Source organism: Phragmites australis, chromosome 4 (assembly GCF_958298935.1).
Source record: "Phragmites australis chromosome 4, lpPhrAust1.1, whole genome shotgun sequence".
Classification (NCBI taxonomy): Eukaryota; Viridiplantae; Streptophyta; class Magnoliopsida; order Poales; family Poaceae; genus Phragmites; species Phragmites australis.
The window spans coordinates 1,966,232-1,983,886 of NC_084924.1; the positions used below are offsets into that span (position 1 = coordinate 1,966,232).

Below are 17,655 nucleotides of genomic sequence, written 5' to 3' on the forward strand. Positions count from 1 at the left end.
TACATCGAGATCAACTTCGACTACTTCATCTTCATCATCGCCTACTGCATCGACATCACGGGGCTTCTGCATCTCACGTCGTCATCGGATACATATATTGGAATCCTACTAAAGTGTTTAATCAAGTGACTAGTCGATATACTATTCAAGTATTTTAGTCGATATATTTCTCGAGTGAGTTAGTCAAGATACTTCTCGAGTATTTAGCCGAGGTTGATTAGGGTTGTTCGAATTCTAATAGATTCTACTCGAATTTTGTTGGGGCTCGTGTGAGCTAGTCGATAATTAATTATTTGTATCTATTCATATTCATGTTATATCAGAAAATAAATTAAATTAAATCTGAAAGTGATATTATTTTGAACAGTTTTTTTTGGGTTCTGCTGAGGCTAAAAGCTCGGCCTCATATGTTAGTATAACTAGCAGATTGGCACACCTACGTCGCGCCTTTTTTGTTGTTGCACAGAACATGACAAAAGAAGACTAAACAAATTAGATTCACCAATTTTAGGCATCTCAATATTTATTTATGAATTGATTAATATTTAATATTTTTATTTTGTTAAGGGGAAAACAGTAGTCTTTTTATGCATGCACATAATTTTAATATGTAGACGACAGTAATACGAACCTAACAAAATTTGTTTCATTTTTTTTTTAGTTTTAGATATTTTTCTGTGCATTTTAGATTATTTCAGCCGATTTATCTGTATAACTATTATACCTTTCGCTATTTTTTGGAATTTCTAAAAAATTGTATTATACGGATACATATATGTATACGTATACAGATACATATATGTATAAGTATATATGTGTATACATACGGGGTCCCACATGAACAGTAGCTACAGTGGTCCAGGGATCCCAGGCACTTTAGTATAGAGTAATTGATTTGTGTGAACCAAACGATCATATACCTGGGCGTTAACAACGTTGGACTCACTTCAGCACAGTCAAGAGATCCAAACGCAGCCTACGTCGGCAACAGCCAGATCCAGCCATCCAGATCCAGTCAGATCCTCCTCAGCGTGACCTGCGGCTGATGGCATGCATTTGGACCTCTGACTTCTGTGAGAGAGACTGAACCGGCGAACCGGTCTAGCTGACAACAGCATGTCTGCTACCGTTTGCGGCTAGCCTTGATCGCAGACACACCTGATCTCGTCGATCTGCGAGACGCTATCAGCAACAGCGAAACATCAGGCATGTGCGGAAATGCACAAAGTCAGAACCTGATATCTCGAGTTGGAGATTGATTCAGATGCACGCACGCAGCTCTGTCTTGTGCTAGCCTGATTTCTCTGTGCACTATATATAGTATCTTCTTTATCTGTACCTAGCTATAGCTGGTTCAGTTCATGACAATACATCTACTGTCTTTGTGATGAACAGAAGGAACTTATTAAGAAAAACAGGAGATACTGTATAATAACACCACATAGATTTACCAATACTAATTCTTTTTCTCGAGCACGTGGGAGATTTCTGTATTTTGTATTAAATGGTGAGAAAACAAATTGTAAATCTATGAGGTGGACTTCCAGTAGCGTTCTCAATAAACCACTCCCCTTTTGCTTTGACTTGCTGATATGACATGCCACCACACCCCTCTTGCTTGTGACCTGTCTTCACCGAATAATTGCCAAGTTAATTCCGTCCATGGATTCGCCTTTCACCCAAAAAATAATAAGACCTGCCTTTCCCTGATTCGATTCGTGCACATCGATCTCCTCAACAGCGACCAGTGGTGCCGCAATTGAGAGCGCCGCTGCCTCACCTTTTTCTTCCCCATTGTGCCATTTCCCTGCTCATGTCGTACCCCACATAGGGGGTTATATAAGGGCCCCCTCTCTTTCTCAGCCTCAAAACAAGAACAACGCTGTTGTTCCATTGCTAGAGCAAGAACTGTACTCCTCCCTTGACTGGCGAGGAAAGTCAGGTTCGTGCCTTTAGATTGGAGATCTCGCCATCTTTTTCCAAGGATTTGATTGTTAGCATGGAGAAAGGTTTGAGGGTTGGTGCTGACGAGGACCACGAGGAATGGGTGCACGATTCATCCGTAGATCACCGTGGGAGGCCTCCCCTCCGCGCCGCCACCGGGTCGTGGAAGGCCGCAATGTTCATCATCTGTGAGTCAAATTGAGTTACAATGTACCGATCAGTTTTTTTTTTTTTTGTAGTTTCTTGCTGGGTTGATGTACAATTCCCTTCCCAAGATGGTCACCGATTTAGTTTCTTTTTCCTTAATTGATTCCTTGTTTGGCATGCAGTGATTGAGTTCAGCGAGAGGTTGAGCTATTTCGGGATCGCGACGAGCCTGATGATATACCTCACCAAGGTGCTGCAAGAGGAAATGAAGGTTGCGGCCAAGAACGTGAACTACTGGATGAGTGTCACCACGCTGATGCCGTTGCTTGGCGGCTTCGTCGCCGATGGGTACCTCGGGAGGTTCTCCACCGTCGTCTTCTCGACCATCGTCTACCTACTGGTGAGCTCTCCCTCCTCCCCCCTCTGCGCATTCGGTGCTTGAGAGAAACGTGAAACCACTTGAACAAGCGACCGCTTTCTTGCCGTCGGAATGGCTTCATGTGTGCTTATGCTCCGCCTTGCAGGGTCTGGTCCTCCTGGCGACAACGCAGTTGGCGCCACGCCTGAAGCCTGACCACTCGCTGCACTTGCACGGGACGTTGTTCTTCGTCGGCATATACCTGGTGTCCGTCGGCACCGGCGGGCACAAGCCGGCGCTGGAGAGCTTCGGCGCCGACCAGTTCGACGAGAGCCACGCGGCGGAACGGGTACAGAAGATGTCCTTCTTCAACTGGTGGAACTGCGCGCTCTGCTCGGGCGTCCTGCTCGGCGTCACGGTCATCGTCTACGCCCAGGAGCGGGTCGGCTGGGGCGCCGCGAGCGTCGTGCTCGCGGCGGTCATGGGCGCCTCGCTCGTCGTCTTCCTCGCCGGGTGGCGGTTCTACCGGTACAGGGTGCCGGAGGGCAGCCCGCTGACGCCGCTGCTGCAGGTCGTCGTCGCCGCCGCGAGGAAGAGGCACCTCGAGCTGCCTGCCGACGCTGGTGAGCTGTACGAGGTGAAGCCGCAGAATATCAAGATGAGGCTGCTTTGCCATACCGACCAGCTTAGGTGAGAACTGACGTTGCTTTCTTTGCACAAAATAAACGATCGTGAAATGCAATCACTAGTCCAGTGATGGCGATTCGAGTTATTTATCCAATTTTGCTGCTCCTGGATGAACAAATCTGGACGAAATCTTTGAAAAGCAAATGGAACAGTGACCATTACGTAATCGTGCATGATCAAGGCAGAAATGCTGGCCTTTTTGTTGATGGTGCGTGATCATATGTGGTACGTGTAGGTTTCTCGACAAGGCGGCCATAGTGGAGCACGGCGGAGGCGAGGAAGCGCGCGGGCCGTGGCTTCTGGCGACGGTGACGCAGGTGGAGGAGACGAAGCTGGTGCTGGCCATGGTGCCCATCTGGGTGTCCACGCTCCCCTTCGGCATGGCGGTGGCGCAGGTGTCCACCTTCTTCATCAAGCAGGGCAGCGTGATGGACCGGAGCCTGGGCCCGCACTTCGTGCTCCCGCCGGCGTCGATCTTCGCGCTGGCCGCCATCGGCATGATCATCACCGTCGCGCTCTACGACAAGGTGCTTGTGCCATACATGCGGCGCGCCACGGGGGGCGTGCGCGGGATCAGCATCCTGAAGCGCATCGGCATCGGCATGGCGTTCACGATCGTGGCCATGGCCGTGGCGGCTGCCGTGGAGAGGCGGCGCCTCAACGCCGCGGCTCCGGCGTCCATGTCGGTGTTCTGGCTGGTGCCACAGTTGGTGCTGATGGGCGTCGGCGACGGGTTCGCGCTGGTGGGGCTCCAGGAGTACTTCTACGACCAGGTCCCCGACAACATGCGCAGCCTGGGCATCGGGCTGTACCTGAGCGTGATCGGCGCCGGCAGCTTCCTGAGCAGCCTGGTGATCACGGCGGCGGACCGCGCGAGCTCCCGTGGCGGGCACGCGAGCTGGTTCGCCAAGGACCTGAACCGCAGCAGGCTGGACCTCTTCTACTCGCTGCTCGCCTGCATCGGTGCCGTCAACCTCGTGTTCTACATGCTCGTCGCCGCCAGGTACTCGTACAAGACCGTCAAGGGCGCCGCCAGGGTCGGCGACGACAAAGCCGGCGACATTGAGTGCGCCGCCGCTGCTTGATTCTTCATCAACCAGCTAGTTAATTGGCAGCTAGCAATTACTCCGTAGTAGATAAAGGTGTATGATAATATGCATGTCGTGTGATCGTATCACTCCAGCTATGGTGCATGCTTGGGAGGATCGCTAGTTGCTTGGAGAATGCTAGTGGACGGGCTGAAATGCTCAGTTGATGGGCTGAGCTTGGTCGGATCTTTTTTATTTTTATATTTTAAAAAAATCGAAAATTATAAGTATATGTGTTTGTTAGGGACCTATCGTCCTTCCAACATCCGATATATTTATAATTTTAGATTTAAAGTATATAAAAATGAAAAAATGTTTTACTTTTTCCTGGATAGGCTCGTTGTATCAAAGAAGGAAGTCCGTCTGTTTGGGCTACACAACAACAAGATTTTCCCGAGGCAGATTTCTGGCCCAAATCATGGGCCTCAACAGGCCTTCTTGCCCTCCCTTCCTGCAGTTCCGGACATGGCAATCCGGCATGGCGGGCATGATTAGTAAAAGACACAAAATCATAAATCCATGAAAAGCAACAAATTAGTAATAGGATTTGGAAAAATATTGAACTAGTTTTTTTCAATTTGTTGAAGTAGCTCTTAAAAATGTGAATCAAAACATTTCAAAATACCGAATGTATATACAAGACACACAATTATAAATCAATGAAAAGCAAAAGATTAATAATATGATTAGGGAAAAACAAAAACGTAAAAAATTACATTTGGGCCGCGCCAATTTTACTTGATAGGCCATCTTCTGGGATGAAAGCCAAGGTGGCTCAGTGGCCTTGGTTGCACGGTGGTCAAGTAAGAGAATGAAAAGCTTCTAATCAGATTACTAACATTTCTGACCACTAACACATATTGTATTTGGGGAAAAGTAAAATTATTTGAAGTATTATATTGTATATTTTAAAATTTTTGAAGTAGTATATTTTCTATTCCATTCTTCAGGTCAAGTAAAATTATTTGAAGTAGTACTCCCTATAATCATAAATACTTGCCGCTTCGATTAAGATCTAAGTTAGATTTTTAAAACTTTGATTGTTAATAGCTAATTTGAAAATATCAAACTTATATATGTAGAATTGTCTTTAAAAATATTTTTATATTTTTATTAGATATTATAACTATATTTTAATAGAAAAAATAGTCAAATTTGTACATCGATGATCATAAAAAATCAAAAGCAATAAATATTTATGACCGAAAGAAGTACTATCTTCGTTTTCTTTACTTATTGCTAACTTTTTAGCTGTAACAATTTTAACCTTACGTTTTTCTAAAAAAAAATTTATAATACTAATGAAGTATATTTCATAACAAATCTAATAATACGAAAGTTTTAAATATCTTAAAATTGTTATAATAAAAAACTGATAATAAATAAATGAAAACGGAGATGGTATATATAGAGGGAAAGTAAAGCAAGAGATAAGCAGGTGCGTTTAGCACTCGGTCTAGGCCCAGCAGCGCAGCCGAGCAAGAGAGGGAGGAAGGAGACGCACCGGTGATCAGTCTCGCTGGAGCGCGTACGTGGACGTCCTTATCTTTTTTCGACATCCCCTCGTCGCCGCGGTCCCAGACTCCCATCTTCTGTGCCCTTGGTTTCGTATCTGCTTCCATGCTGCTGGTCATGGTAGTAAGCAACAATACCGTTACAACTGAATTCGTGTGGAATTCGGGAATAAGTGCGTCCGGTAAAAATGATGTTTTTTTAACTTTTGGGCGTACACATAAATCATACTCTTTCCGTTCTTTTTATTTGTTCTTTTAGAACCTGTCCGGTCAAACTTTTAAAAGTGTTAGCACTAACATGTTTCAAACTATTAAACTTGATTAAATGAAAATTGTGCTATTGGATTTATCTTTAGAAATGCTTTAACAAAAATATAAGTTTATTAGTATAGATTGATCAGAGTTATATCTTAAAGACACTGAAAAGTCAATAAAAACAAATAAAAAAGAACGGGAGTAGTAATGGTTTCAGCTGTAGCAGTACTCTACTCTGCAAAGGTAAGGTAGGTGTGCCCCCGCGAGCGGCGGCATAGAAGATCCGGGTTGCTACTGCACAGTGAAGAACAGCTCGGCATGGCCCACGGAAGTGGCGCTACTATTTCCATCGACCTTATCAATTGCGCGGCTCGGCTCGGTGACTCATTTCCGCTTGTGAAAAGGGCCCGCCACACTCCGGCTGCTTATCAATTGCACGCAGCCCCCTCAGGTTATCTAGATTAGAGCAACAGCAAACTATATGGACCAAGTGGCTGCTTCGTGGAGACACCAGACATGGGCAGAACACAAGAGGTGGAAGCACCGAAATTCCGTCAGAGTCCAGGGGTTCTTACCCAATTCGTTCATTCGTTCGTTCGTTCGTCCATCCACTACCACCTGCTCGCTAGTCAGTGGGCGAGCATGGAGGGGCACACGGCTTTGCGCCACGCCTGCACACGGCTTTGTCCGCGACGGGACCCTTTGCTTCGTCTTCTTCTATAAAGAAAGCTTCTTCTTTTAGCCGCGTACAGTCAGACAGATAAGGAACGACACCAACCGGGAACAGCCAGAGCAGAGGAGGAGGCTCGCCGGTCGCCACTAATTCTTGCTACGAGAGAGGCAGACATGAGAGGCCAGGTGTTCTTCCTCGCACTCGCTCTTCTCGCCGTCGTCGCCCAATCCAGTAGCAGGCACCACCGCCACCACGGCCATGTCCGAACCAAAGGTACCGGATTTTTCTTTGTTCTTGCTCAAAAGTCGCTTCTTTTTTCGCCAAGCGAATCGAAGGATTCAAGATCAGATCGGTCTTTCTTGCTAGGATATGCATCAGTTTAGCTCACCGGGTAGAATCAATCAATCTTTGGTCGCAGAGCATGGAGGGGGAGGAGGAGGAGGGGAGCTAGCGCGGCCGGCGAGGGCGGCGAGGGCGTGGCCATGCTGCGACGACTGCGGCGGGTGCACCAAGTCGATCCCGCCGCAGTGCCAGTGCCTGGACGCGGCGCCCCGCGGGTGCCACCCGGCGTGCAGGGACTGCGTTAAGTCCAGCCTCAGCGCCGACCCGCCGGTGTACCAGTGCATGGACCGCGTCCCTAACTTCTGCCAGCGCCGCTGCACCGCGGCCACCGCTGCCCACTGATTGCTGTTGACGCACCAACCCACCCACCCCACCACCGGCGGCGAATCCCATCGTCTGAAGGCCAGCTGAAGCCCTTAGATTTTTTCTTTTTTCTGTGTGTAAAGAGAGGAGGAATCTGATGGGCAACCAAACCAATCTTGCTCGCTGTGGTGCCCTTTTTCTGTTGTTTTCTTTTTTTGACTCGACAGTATCCCGTAATTGCTGGCTACTGGCTACTACTGCTTGGTTGACTCTTGATTGTGATGAGATGAGCATGGCAAATCGCTAAATTTTTGTGACTAAATTTCCTTCTCTTTCCGGTGTTTGTGCTTGGTCATGTCATCGAATTCGTAGAATAACAACAAACTGGTGGATGTTTCGAAGGGAAAATGCAAAAAAAAGACAATAATTCGGTACGGTGCGCTTACCAGAGAAAAAAGGATCAATGATTTTCTTTTGAAACCAGGATAACAGTTCCACTTGTGCAAGCCTTAAGATAAAAGTGGAACCATCGGCCCACAAGAAAATACGGCCCGGAAGTACTCGGCGCCGGGGCACTGAGGAGAGGAGAAACCCTTCGGTTTAGTACCACCTCGGAAGCCGCCGTCAGTTGCGTCTTGATCTCTTGCTATAAAATAAGAGCCTGGTGCTCCTTGGCTCCATACTTACCTGGACGGGGTCGACGGGCGATCAATAAGGCTCGTGGTCTAGGCCAGTGGCCCACATTGCACTTGGTGGGTGCGCTAGCTTACCATCTCCCCAAGTGGGAGAGTGGACGTCGTAATTTGTGGTAGAGGGGGTACGCGTTCGCGCGGCCCCTACCAATTCTAAGAAGTTAAATTGTAGTCCAACAGTCATAAACCTAAAATCAATAGAGTACAATTTTGAATCATTTTCTTCAAAAATGATATTTTTAATAAATATTTAAACTTAATATATAAAAATAATTAATATTTGAATTATAAAATACTCTCAACGTTTAGAAGCATTTCATTTTGAAGAAGTCAAACGTTGAAGAATATTTAATATATATATATATATATTATATAATTAGGTTTATAAAATACTCTCAATGTAGAACTCCTCATTTTCGAAATTAAATTTGACTAAATCTTTCTCACAAAATATATCTATTATTTTTGAAGTAGTTGATTGCGCGCAATTTGGACTGGAGGCGGAATAAGTATAATATTGTTAGTCACGTGTTACGAGTATTTAGTTAGCCCCATGTGTAGACCAGTGGCCTATGTTGCACTTGGCCTATGTTGCACTTGATGGATGAGCTGCCTTAGGCTCCGTTTGGTAGTATTATTTGGAGTGATTTCACGTGGGAATTAGCTCTCACGCTGCTAAACGTTTTGTTTGGAAGTGGATTTCGCGCGGGAATCACTTCACGATCTGTATTGCGAGGTGGGAGTTGAAAAATCTAGCTTTCACCAGATTCTCGATTGATTCTTCTCAATTTTAACATAATATTCTCTCAAAAATCACTTCCACCACTAACATACCAAACGATTTTATAAATAGAATCACTTTCACCTACTTCCACCACAAAATCACTCTCACCACAGAATCAAAAGCTCTACCAAACGACCCCTTACTATCTCACTAAATGGGAGAGTGTAATTTGTGATCGAGGGGTACGTATTCACGCGGCCGCTACCAATTCTAAGAAGTTAAATTTTAGTCCTCCAAATCATGTGTAAAATCTATTAAGTACTCACAATCATAAACGTAAAATCCGAAGAGTACATTTTGAAATCATTTTCTTACGTGTACAATAAGCAATTTAGATAAATGATATTTTAATAAGTATATAAATTTAATATATGAAAAATAATTAATTGTTAAATTTTAAAATACTCTCAACGTTTAGATGTATTTTATTTTGAAAAGTCAAACATTGAAGAATATTTAATATATAAAAATTATATAATTAGGTGTATAATTTAAAATAATTTATATATTTTGTTAGAAAATTTAATTAAAATTTAACTTCGAAAACCGAGGGTAGAAGAAATATATCTATTATTTTCGAAGTAGTTGATTGCACGCAATTTCGACTGGAGGGGGTGCTTAATAAGCATAATATTGTTAGAGCCACGCGTTACGAGTATTTAATTAGCCCCACGTGTAGGGTGTAGGGCCACGCGGCGAAGCTCTGAGGCGCGGCCGAGCCAAGCATGGCGACCTGTGGCCTCCTCCCCTCACTAGCTGCGGCCAGCGCCATTCGCGCCACCTACACTAACCACCCGCTCCCCTGCCGCCGCCGCCACTCGCCTCTGGACCGCCGCTCCCCGTCGAAGATGGGCGCCCGCACCTTCCACGTGTCGCAGGCCGCCGACCCGCAGCCGCTCCTCCGCCCCGCCGCCGCGGGACACCCCAGGCTCCGCGTACGGCGCCCGACCCTAGCCCCACCGCGGCTAAACATAGCCGTTGCTCGCCCCTGCTATTCTGGGGAGGGAAGAGCTCTGGTTGTGGTGGTGGTCTGACGAGATGGAGGTCGATGTGCAGGTGCGGGCTCACGCGCAGGGCGAGGGCGATGATGCCGGACGTGGCGCCGCGGCGGAGGGGGAGGCGGCTGCGTTCTCGTGGGCATCCGTCATCGTCCCGTAAGCTATTTGTCGGCTTGGATAATGGCATTTGGGGGTAATGTAGAGTGCGCTAGGTAGACTTAGAATGCATTTCTAGTTTGATTCTTCCTTCCATGTCGTGTTGAATCAAACGTATTGAGGATTAAACCTAATCCAAGCCAAATTAGGGCAGTGGCGTCGACGAGTCGAATTGTGGAATAGGTTGTTCAATAGATGTGCCTGGTCCGGCGTGTTGAGGAGGATACAGATGTCAAATTTGGGCATTAGCGATGAACCATATAGTAGAATTAGCCTGTAGTTAGTGCATTGTAGAAAAGATGCCACATGGTTTAACATTGTGTTCTCTTATGTTGCACAAAGTACTAGGATACATGATTTCTCCTTGTCAAATTGTCATGCAATGCATGACATAAATAAATAAACAAAGAGGAAATCGCAAAGCCTATCGAGCTTGCAGCCTTTCAGTACTGATGGGTCATTGTTTGGAACCTAGGTTCTTGTTCCCTGCATTGGGCGGTCTCCTTTTTGGTTATGACATTGGCGCAACCTCTGGAGCAACGATCTCTTTGCAAGTCAGTCTCTGTCTTGGTTGTTTAGCAATTTATTGTAGATGAAATTCCGTCTCTCACTGTCATTGGGTTTATTCCTCAGTCTGCTGATCTCAGTGGCACCACTTGGTTCAGCCTGTCATCTGTGCAACTAGGCCTTGCGGTAATCCTTCGGAAAACTTCTGTGCTTCCTAAGTTCTGTCTTCTTCCTTGGCCTATCAAGAATACGGTTGCACTAAATGAGTTTTCTTTCCACCTTTTCTAGGCAAGTGGTTCACTTTATGGCGCTCTTGGTGGCTCCATTCTTGCATACCGCATTGCAGATTTTCTAGGTGAACTGAAATGCTACTGTGATTTAATTTTCCATACTGTATATTCTTTGATAATGAAGTGAATAACTTCTACTACCATCTTGATACAGGAAGGCGAATAGAATTGGTCACAGCAGCTATGTTATATATTTTAGGTGCTTTGGTCACCGGATTTGCCCCTAATTTTGTAGTTCTGATCATAGGTCGTCTCCTTTATGGCATTGGTATTGGTTTGGTGAGTAGCTGCTAGCACTACTGTTTAGTATACGTGTAAATGAAAATTTGGGGACTTATAGTTGGATCTTTGTTTAATCTGAATAGTAACATGTTTTAGTATGTTTTGGAATGTGAATGGCTCATTGCTCCATGAGTGGGAATCAGCATTGCAAATACTCCTATATGATTTCTAACTATTCATTACCTATGATATTCTCTGTTCTAGTGTCGTGATGTCTGATCATAGTTTTTTCGATATACTCATTGCAATCGGAAGGGACAGACATCCCTTCCGACAATTTTTTAGTAGGGAGGAGCCGAACCTGTGCTCCCATCTTGACCCCAGGAGGCTCCTCGGTTTTCTGATATACTAATTATTTACTGAAGTGCAAAACAGTAAAATTAATTGATGCTCATGTTTATATATAATTATTTATGAAATAACTGGGGAGCATTTGAACCTTCCTGATTTGGAGATGGTTGGGAATTATCTTATTGTGCATATATATCATATCAACTTAGTGATTAAATCCATCTTTTGGGCTAAGTTCTGTAATTTTCAGTTTGAATTTCCAAGGTAGTTGGCACTAGGTGTTTTTGTTTGCAGTATTTACACTAGTCTGTTTGGCACCAACTTAAAACATTCACAACTGGTTAAATTGTTGATGCTTTGTTAAAAAGGCTCAACAACAACTGAAGAGGCATACAATTACAACGAGCATGTTCATACTCATATTCAACCTGGTTTGGGAGGGATTATAGACCAATGCTGTCCTATTACACTGCGGTGTTATGTCGCTGAATCATCATGTTGCTCTGTTCCAGGCAATGCATGGTGCCCCTCTTTATATTGCAGAGACTTCTCCTCCACAAATACGTGGAACATTGATATCTTTGAAGGAGCTATTTATCGTGTTAGGAATACTGGTATCTTTCCTTCCAGATGCTATACTTCGATGTTCCCATTTGATGCCTGTTAACTGTTAATGTAATTTTTGCAGTTTGGATACCTCATAGGGAGTCTTGAAATTGACACTGTAGGAGGATGGCGGTACATGTTTGGTTTCAGTGCTCCGCTTGCAGCTATAATGGCCATTGGTATGTGGACTTTACCACCTTCACCAAGATGGCTTCTTCTCAGGGCAGTGCAAGGAAAGGGATCTGTGGAAGATAATAAAAAGAAGGCAATTCAAGCCCTGAGAACACTGAGGGGCCGCTCAGCAAGCGACAAGGTTTTGGCAGATGATGTTGATGATACCATTGTCTCTATTAAGGCTGCCTATGCAGAACAAGGATCCGAAGGAAACATTTGGGAGATATTTGAGGGAGCTAGCTTAAAGGCCTTCATCATTGGAGGAGGGCTGGTTCTCTTTCAGCAGGTCCGTGTTCTCTTCAGCCTGCACATATGCAGCTCAACTGAATCTAAATTCCAGCAATGGTTTTGCCATCTTTTGTTTTGAAATTTTCTGGTCCTCCCATTCTATTTTGGATTTTTCATCATTTCAAAAACTGAAGCATGCTCCTTGGATTTTTCATCATTTTGAAAAACTGATGCACGCTCCTTCATTTTGAGTGACAACCTGATGTTGATGGGTTGATGTCATCACTTAATCTAAACTCTTATTTGGCAGATAACAGGCCAGCCAAGTGTTCTATATTATGCCGCTTCCATTCTTCAGGTACATCTGTTTTGGTTGAAATTGTTTAGTGGTTTCTTTTGATGCAGAATATATAGAGGTCGGACTACTATTGTCTGTTATATGCATTTCTTCCGTGCAATCAATTCAATCTCTCCATGTCTAAAGTATGTCTTCTGTAGACTGCTGGGTTCACAGCTGCATCAGATGCTGCTAGATTGTCAATTTTGATTGGGCTGTTCAAGGTAATGCTAAGGAGCTACATCAGTACTTTATAGATTATTTTATGTTAGCTGTTTTTCATTTATCATGGAATGTAGGCAAAAATACTAAGGCGCTTACGGTTTCTTTAATTCTGAGTGTATGTGTAACAGTTCTATTCTTTGCAGTTGCTGATGACAGGTGTTGCAGTATTTAAAGTTGATGATATTGGAAGGCGCCCGTTATTGATAGGTGGTGTTGGTGGAATTGTGAGTAATTATTACACTTGTTTTAAGTTCTATGGATTACATGGAAAGTACTCCCGTATCCACATATTTGAACACATATCCCACAGTCCCACTTAATGTGAATACTGAACAATATTTTAGGTGCTCTCTTAGTCTAAATTACGATGATATATGTTAAAAACTTCTTACCCTTTGTGCATGTTACATTAAGCATGTAATCAGTACAAGGTATTCCTAAATTCTGACTGAATTGCCCTTATATTCTCTATAACCTGCAGGCTCTTTCACTCTTCCTACTAGCCGCTTACTACAAAATTCTGAACAACTTCCCCTTTGTTGCTGTTGGTGCTTTACTTCTATATGTGGGCGCTTACCAGGTTGGTGCTTTCCTTCTGTACAAGGAGCCTGTTGCTAGCAGCCTGGCACAGCAAATTTATACACCCTTTTGTTTCAGGTCTCATTTGGTCCAATTAGTTGGCTAATGGTGTCTGAGATCTTTCCACTCCGAACAAGAGGACGTGGGATCAGCCTCGCAGTATTTACAAACTTTGGCTCAAACGCATTGGTGACATTTGCATTTTCACCCTTGCAGGTATTGCTTATCAAAATTGCCATTTCCTTGTGTATATTTCATTGTTTAGATAATGGAATACTTCATATCTCAGCCTTTACATCCGAAGATGTACTCAGTTGATACTTATTACAATGTTGGAAACTGCAAGCGGCAAATGGAGGTCTAACAAATGATCCAATGGTTCCATTACAGCAGTGGAAGAATAACATTAAAATCAAATTCTATCGCTAAACTTCCAGCCATGTCTGGCGAAGATCTCCATTGTTGAGGTCTCTAGTAGCCTACATTCATCGCGCATACTGTCCCGCTTCTCCACCTTTTGCGCATACAGCCCAATGTGTACCTCGGAAGATTACCTGCAAATAAGATTCAACTTTTGCTTTGTCAAACACCAATCATTCCGGCTGAACCAAATTGCCCAACATAAGGCACTTGCTCCAACCAAAAAATGTTTTTTAAGCTCTAATTCCATCCCATTTAACCATGACCTAAACATATTGGATACACTAGTTTGGGGTCTCAAACCAAATGTGGTTTGAACTGTTCTCCAAATAAGCCTAGCAACATGACATTTAAAAGATAAGGTATTGAATGCTTTCATTGTTATTATAGAAACAACATTTTTCACTACCTTTCCATTGTCTTTTTACTACATTATCTTTGGTGAGAATGACCCCTCTTGATTTTGATAGGGAGTTTAAGTTTCCAAAAATTGCAATTGTTTTGACTAATGTCACTATCAATTACAGTCTTGTACATAGATTGGATAGAAAATTGTCCACTCCGATGTAAAGACCATATGAATGTGTCCGGTTGCCCATTTAGTTGTACCATTGCAACTTTGTCAACTAGATCTTGCCAAGCTCAAGTTTGCTCCCCACAAGTGCTCGGCGAAAGGAGACATTTAGTGGGTTGAGTTAATGACATCTTCTACTGTGGCATGTTTTCTATTGACAATTTTATATAAGATGGGATATTGCTCACTAAATGTACTAGCTCCAAGCCATTTGTCCTCCCAGAATCTAACCTATGTTCCGGTTTGTAACCTAGACTTTCCCAGACTGAGAAATAAAAGCTTAACACTCATTACACCTTACCAGAAATGTGAGTTGCATGGTTTCTTTTTTACTTGAGCAATTGTCATATTACCAAGGTATTTGTTCCTAAATAATCTTTGCCACACCCCATCCTCATTTATTAACTTGAAAAGCCATTTGCTCAGTAGACATTTGTTCTGGATCTTAAGGTCCTAGATTCCCAGCCCACCTTGGTCCTTTGGTCCACACAAAATGTTCCATTTAGCGAGTCTTTCTTTTTGTGCTCATCACCCTGCCAGAAGAAATTGGATCTGTAGTAATCCAACTTCTTTAGAATTCCTTTTGGAACTTCAAAGAAAGATAGCATAAACATTAGTAGAATGCTAAGAAATGAATTAATAAGGACCAACCTGCTACCTCCGACAAGTGTTTGACTTTCCAGCTACTCAACTTTTCATGATGTTTTAGTCTCTTCAAGTGGAGACCCCAAATTGCATGAACAACTGAACATGTCAACATCCACTACTTGTGCCCTATGAATCCTTCTCCAGCAATAGCACAGAAGCTCTTTTGTGTCCTTGCCCGGTTTTGCAAAACTCAGCCTCTTCTCTGGTCCAAACTCCGGACTAGTGTATTTTGGCTGTCTATTCCAAATGCTGTTGTTAGTTTGTTTTACCCACAAATATGCGAACAAACTATATGCTCTTTTGCCAACAATGTATGCCTTTTATTTTTGCTACAGGAGATCCTTGGGCCAGCCAATATTTTCTTCCTGTTTGGGGCCATAGCGTTGCTGTCCCTCGTGTTTGTGATCCTCAATGTTCCTGAAACAAAAGGCCTGAGCTTGGAAGAGATCGAATCTAAGATCCTGAAGTGAAATGGCAAGGTCAAGGCCGTACAACCCAATTTCAGACTTGAAAGCTCGTTGCTATTTTCAAACCGGCCGCTCACAGGATCAGAGTGCATCAAAGTTTCAGACTTTCAGCATATGTACACATGATACATCTCGGTGTAAAGTTTTCCTATAATCTTTTGCTCTTCGTGCAACTGGTATTTTTGTACATGCATTTGTACAAGTTGTCCACTGTGATCTCGTTCCGAAGCAGCTGTGACTGTTGCGTACTTGTGTCCATGCTGTAACATGCACGTCACTGTTAAAAGCTGGTCAGCTGCCGTGCTGAGGAGGACGTTGGTCAATCGTTGATGTGGAATCTCTCTTTACTACTGCTGGTGTGTGCATGTGCGTGATACGCTGCCTATGGTGTAAATTGAAATTGTGCCTGCTGAAATTGGTTGTATTTGAGGTAAAAAAAAGGAAATTGGTTGTATTTGATGAGTTGGAGGCTTCTCTGATTTGCCAAGTAAAGTTGGCAGTGAGGAGCCATCAACATCGCTATTACTCCCCCAGTTGCGTGTGCCGCTAGACTTATTAGCATGACTGACCAAAGTGTATCACAATCAAGGGGCCCATCAAGCAACAGTTTGACAGACAAAGACACCGTCTTTAGTGTTTGCTGTCATCGAATAATAAGTTTCTGGGATGAGGCGTTTTTAACTTGCTCGTGTCAAGATGATCAACCTGATGTATCTGGACCGTATCGCGGCCTCCTGGGGGCAGTTAAACACATATTTTTCTTGTATAGAGTATATTTTAATAGGATCTTTAAAATTAGTTTCACTTCAGTTAGAGTTTTATTAATTTATTCATAATTTTTACAAAGTTAAGAAGCATAAAGTGAATATGTTAAGAAATAACATTGTAATTAACTTTTTCATGTCTACCATTATTTTTCTTAGATAAAACATAGTATAAGTAAACTAATAAAAGTGGCTTCACTAATTTTCGAGGTGTGATGAGTTAGTTATGAATTAATCTAGTTGTAACATATTTATATAATCCTGCACGTTACAATAACTATTTAATGAGTTCATGTATTTTAAAAAGATATAAGATCATGTAAGAAGACTAACAAAATTAGTTTCATGATTTTTGGATTAGCAAAGAGTAAACTATACATTTAACTTGGTTTAACAAATACATATTCTCACAGAAAATATTCAACTTTTTATGAGTATAAATAATTTTATCATGTAGATCATATTACAAGGAAACCAACTGTCGAGGGTAAATTCCTGACAGTGATTTCAGGATATGTCAGATGGTGGGTGCGTGAATGGTATTTCAGGGAGTGAATGTGTCTATGTGTATAGACGAATATTTCGGGGACACCAGAGGTTATACATGTTCGGATCTTCCGGAGTATAACAACCCTACGTCCTGTTTTTTATGTTATAGTTGAAAGTGCCTAGAGGGGGGGTGAATATGTTTTTTTGAAAATTAAAACTAAAATAGCGGATTAAATCTGCCGGATACTCCGGTGAAGGTCGGATACTTCGGTCTGGTCCGGAGTATCCGGTCTAGTCCGGAGTCTCCGGTCTAGTCCGGAGTCTCCGGTCTATACAGGAAATCAAGAACAACTATGAAATAAAGCGAGCAGCTAGAATCTAAAGTTGTAGCTATGTCTACTAGTTATCACAGAGCTAAAATAACAATTAAAACTAGTAAGATGATCACTAAGGCAACTTATATGAAAATTTACAAATTCACACGATTAAGTAAATTGCACAAATAAGAACGCGAGATATTATCCCAGAGTTCGGCCACCTCACAAAGAAGTGCCTACGTCTCCGTTGAGGAGCTCACAAAAAGCCGGATCTTTTCCAACTCTATCCTCTTTTAACGACCACAAAGATCAAGCTAGAATTTCCTTACTCAATTTGAAGTTGATTACAAATTTCCCGTGGCACTCCACAAAGATTGGGTGCTCTACGGGCGACGCCTTACCGTCTAGAAGCACAAAGCTTCAAGAGTAAATATCACAACGAATGCTCGAGGAAGAACTCAATGCTCAAGTGGCTTAATCTCACTCCAAACCCAAACTCACTAAATTTTGTAAACT

General features: G+C 43.3%; 3 protein-coding genes and 1 non-coding gene across 5 annotated transcripts; all 4 read left to right on the forward strand.

Annotated features, from left to right (window-relative positions):
• Positions 1–1,856: 1,856 nt before the first annotated feature.
• On the forward strand, positions 1,857–4,460 carry LOC133915116 (protein NRT1/ PTR FAMILY 5.7-like). The gene is made up of 4 exons (XM_062358139.1): positions 1,857–2,132; positions 2,274–2,491; positions 2,616–3,139; positions 3,372–4,460. The coding sequence occupies exons 1-4, from the start codon at positions 2,000–2,002 to the stop codon at positions 4,219–4,221; spliced, it is 1,725 nt and encodes a 574-aa protein (XP_062214123.1). The 5' UTR covers positions 1,857–1,999; the 3' UTR covers positions 4,222–4,460.
• Positions 4,461–6,725: 2,265 nt separating this feature from the next.
• Positions 6,726–7,633, forward strand: LOC133915117 (Bowman-Birk type trypsin inhibitor-like). 2 transcript variants are annotated; one of them, XM_062358140.1, is made up of 2 exons: positions 6,726–6,939; positions 7,085–7,633. In XM_062358140.1, exons 1-2 carry the CDS (start codon positions 6,840–6,842, stop codon positions 7,348–7,350), a joined length of 366 nt encoding a protein of 121 aa, XP_062214124.1. In that variant the 5' UTR covers positions 6,726–6,839; the 3' UTR covers positions 7,351–7,633. The 2 variants fall into 2 exon arrangements, with proteins under 2 accessions (XP_062214124.1, XP_062214125.1); XM_062358141.1 differs by having other exon boundaries at positions 6,736–6,939; positions 7,033–7,633.
• Positions 7,634–7,990: 357 nt separating this feature from the next.
• On the forward strand, positions 7,991–8,150 carry LOC133917232 (U1 spliceosomal RNA). Its single transcript, XR_009909636.1, has one exon. It is a non-coding gene; the product is annotated as a U1 spliceosomal RNA (small nuclear RNA).
• A 1,287-nt stretch (positions 8,151–9,437) lies between these two features.
• On the forward strand, positions 9,438–15,899 carry LOC133915118 (D-xylose-proton symporter-like 3, chloroplastic). The gene is made up of 14 exons (XM_062358142.1): positions 9,438–9,722; positions 9,844–9,941; positions 10,417–10,495; positions 10,575–10,634; positions 10,737–10,803; positions 10,893–11,017; positions 11,824–11,925; positions 12,000–12,377; positions 12,630–12,677; positions 12,818–12,880; positions 13,025–13,105; positions 13,363–13,461; positions 13,539–13,676; positions 15,438–15,899. The coding sequence occupies exons 1-14, from the start codon at positions 9,513–9,515 to the stop codon at positions 15,570–15,572; spliced, it is 1,683 nt and encodes a 560-aa protein (XP_062214126.1). The 5' UTR covers positions 9,438–9,512; the 3' UTR covers positions 15,573–15,899.
• The last annotated feature ends 1,756 nt before the right edge of the window (positions 15,900–17,655 follow it).

Coding starts and splice junctions, on each gene's coding strand:
- LOC133915116 (XM_062358139.1), top strand. CDS start 2,000: ATGGAGAAAGGTTTGAGGGTTGGTGCTGACGAGGACCACGAGGAATGG. Junction 2,133..2,273: donor GGCCGCAATGTTCATCATCT/GTGAGTCAAATT, acceptor TTTGGCATGCAG/TGATTGAGTTCAGCGAGAGG. Junction 2,492..2,615: donor CGACCATCGTCTACCTACTG/GTGAGCTCTCCC, acceptor TCCGCCTTGCAG/GGTCTGGTCCTCCTGGCGAC.
- LOC133915117 (XM_062358140.1), top strand. CDS start 6,840: ATGAGAGGCCAGGTGTTCTTCCTCGCACTCGCTCTTCTCGCCGTCGTC. Junction 6,940..7,084: donor CGGCCATGTCCGAACCAAAG/GTACCGGATTTT, acceptor CTTTGGTCGCAG/AGCATGGAGGGGGAGGAGGA.
- LOC133915118 (XM_062358142.1), top strand. CDS start 9,513: ATGGCGACCTGTGGCCTCCTCCCCTCACTAGCTGCGGCCAGCGCCATT. Junction 10,635..10,736: donor CTGTGCAACTAGGCCTTGCG/GTAATCCTTCGG, acceptor CACCTTTTCTAG/GCAAGTGGTTCACTTTATGG. Junction 13,677..15,437: donor TTGCATTTTCACCCTTGCAG/GTATTGCTTATC, acceptor TTTTTGCTACAG/GAGATCCTTGGGCCAGCCAA.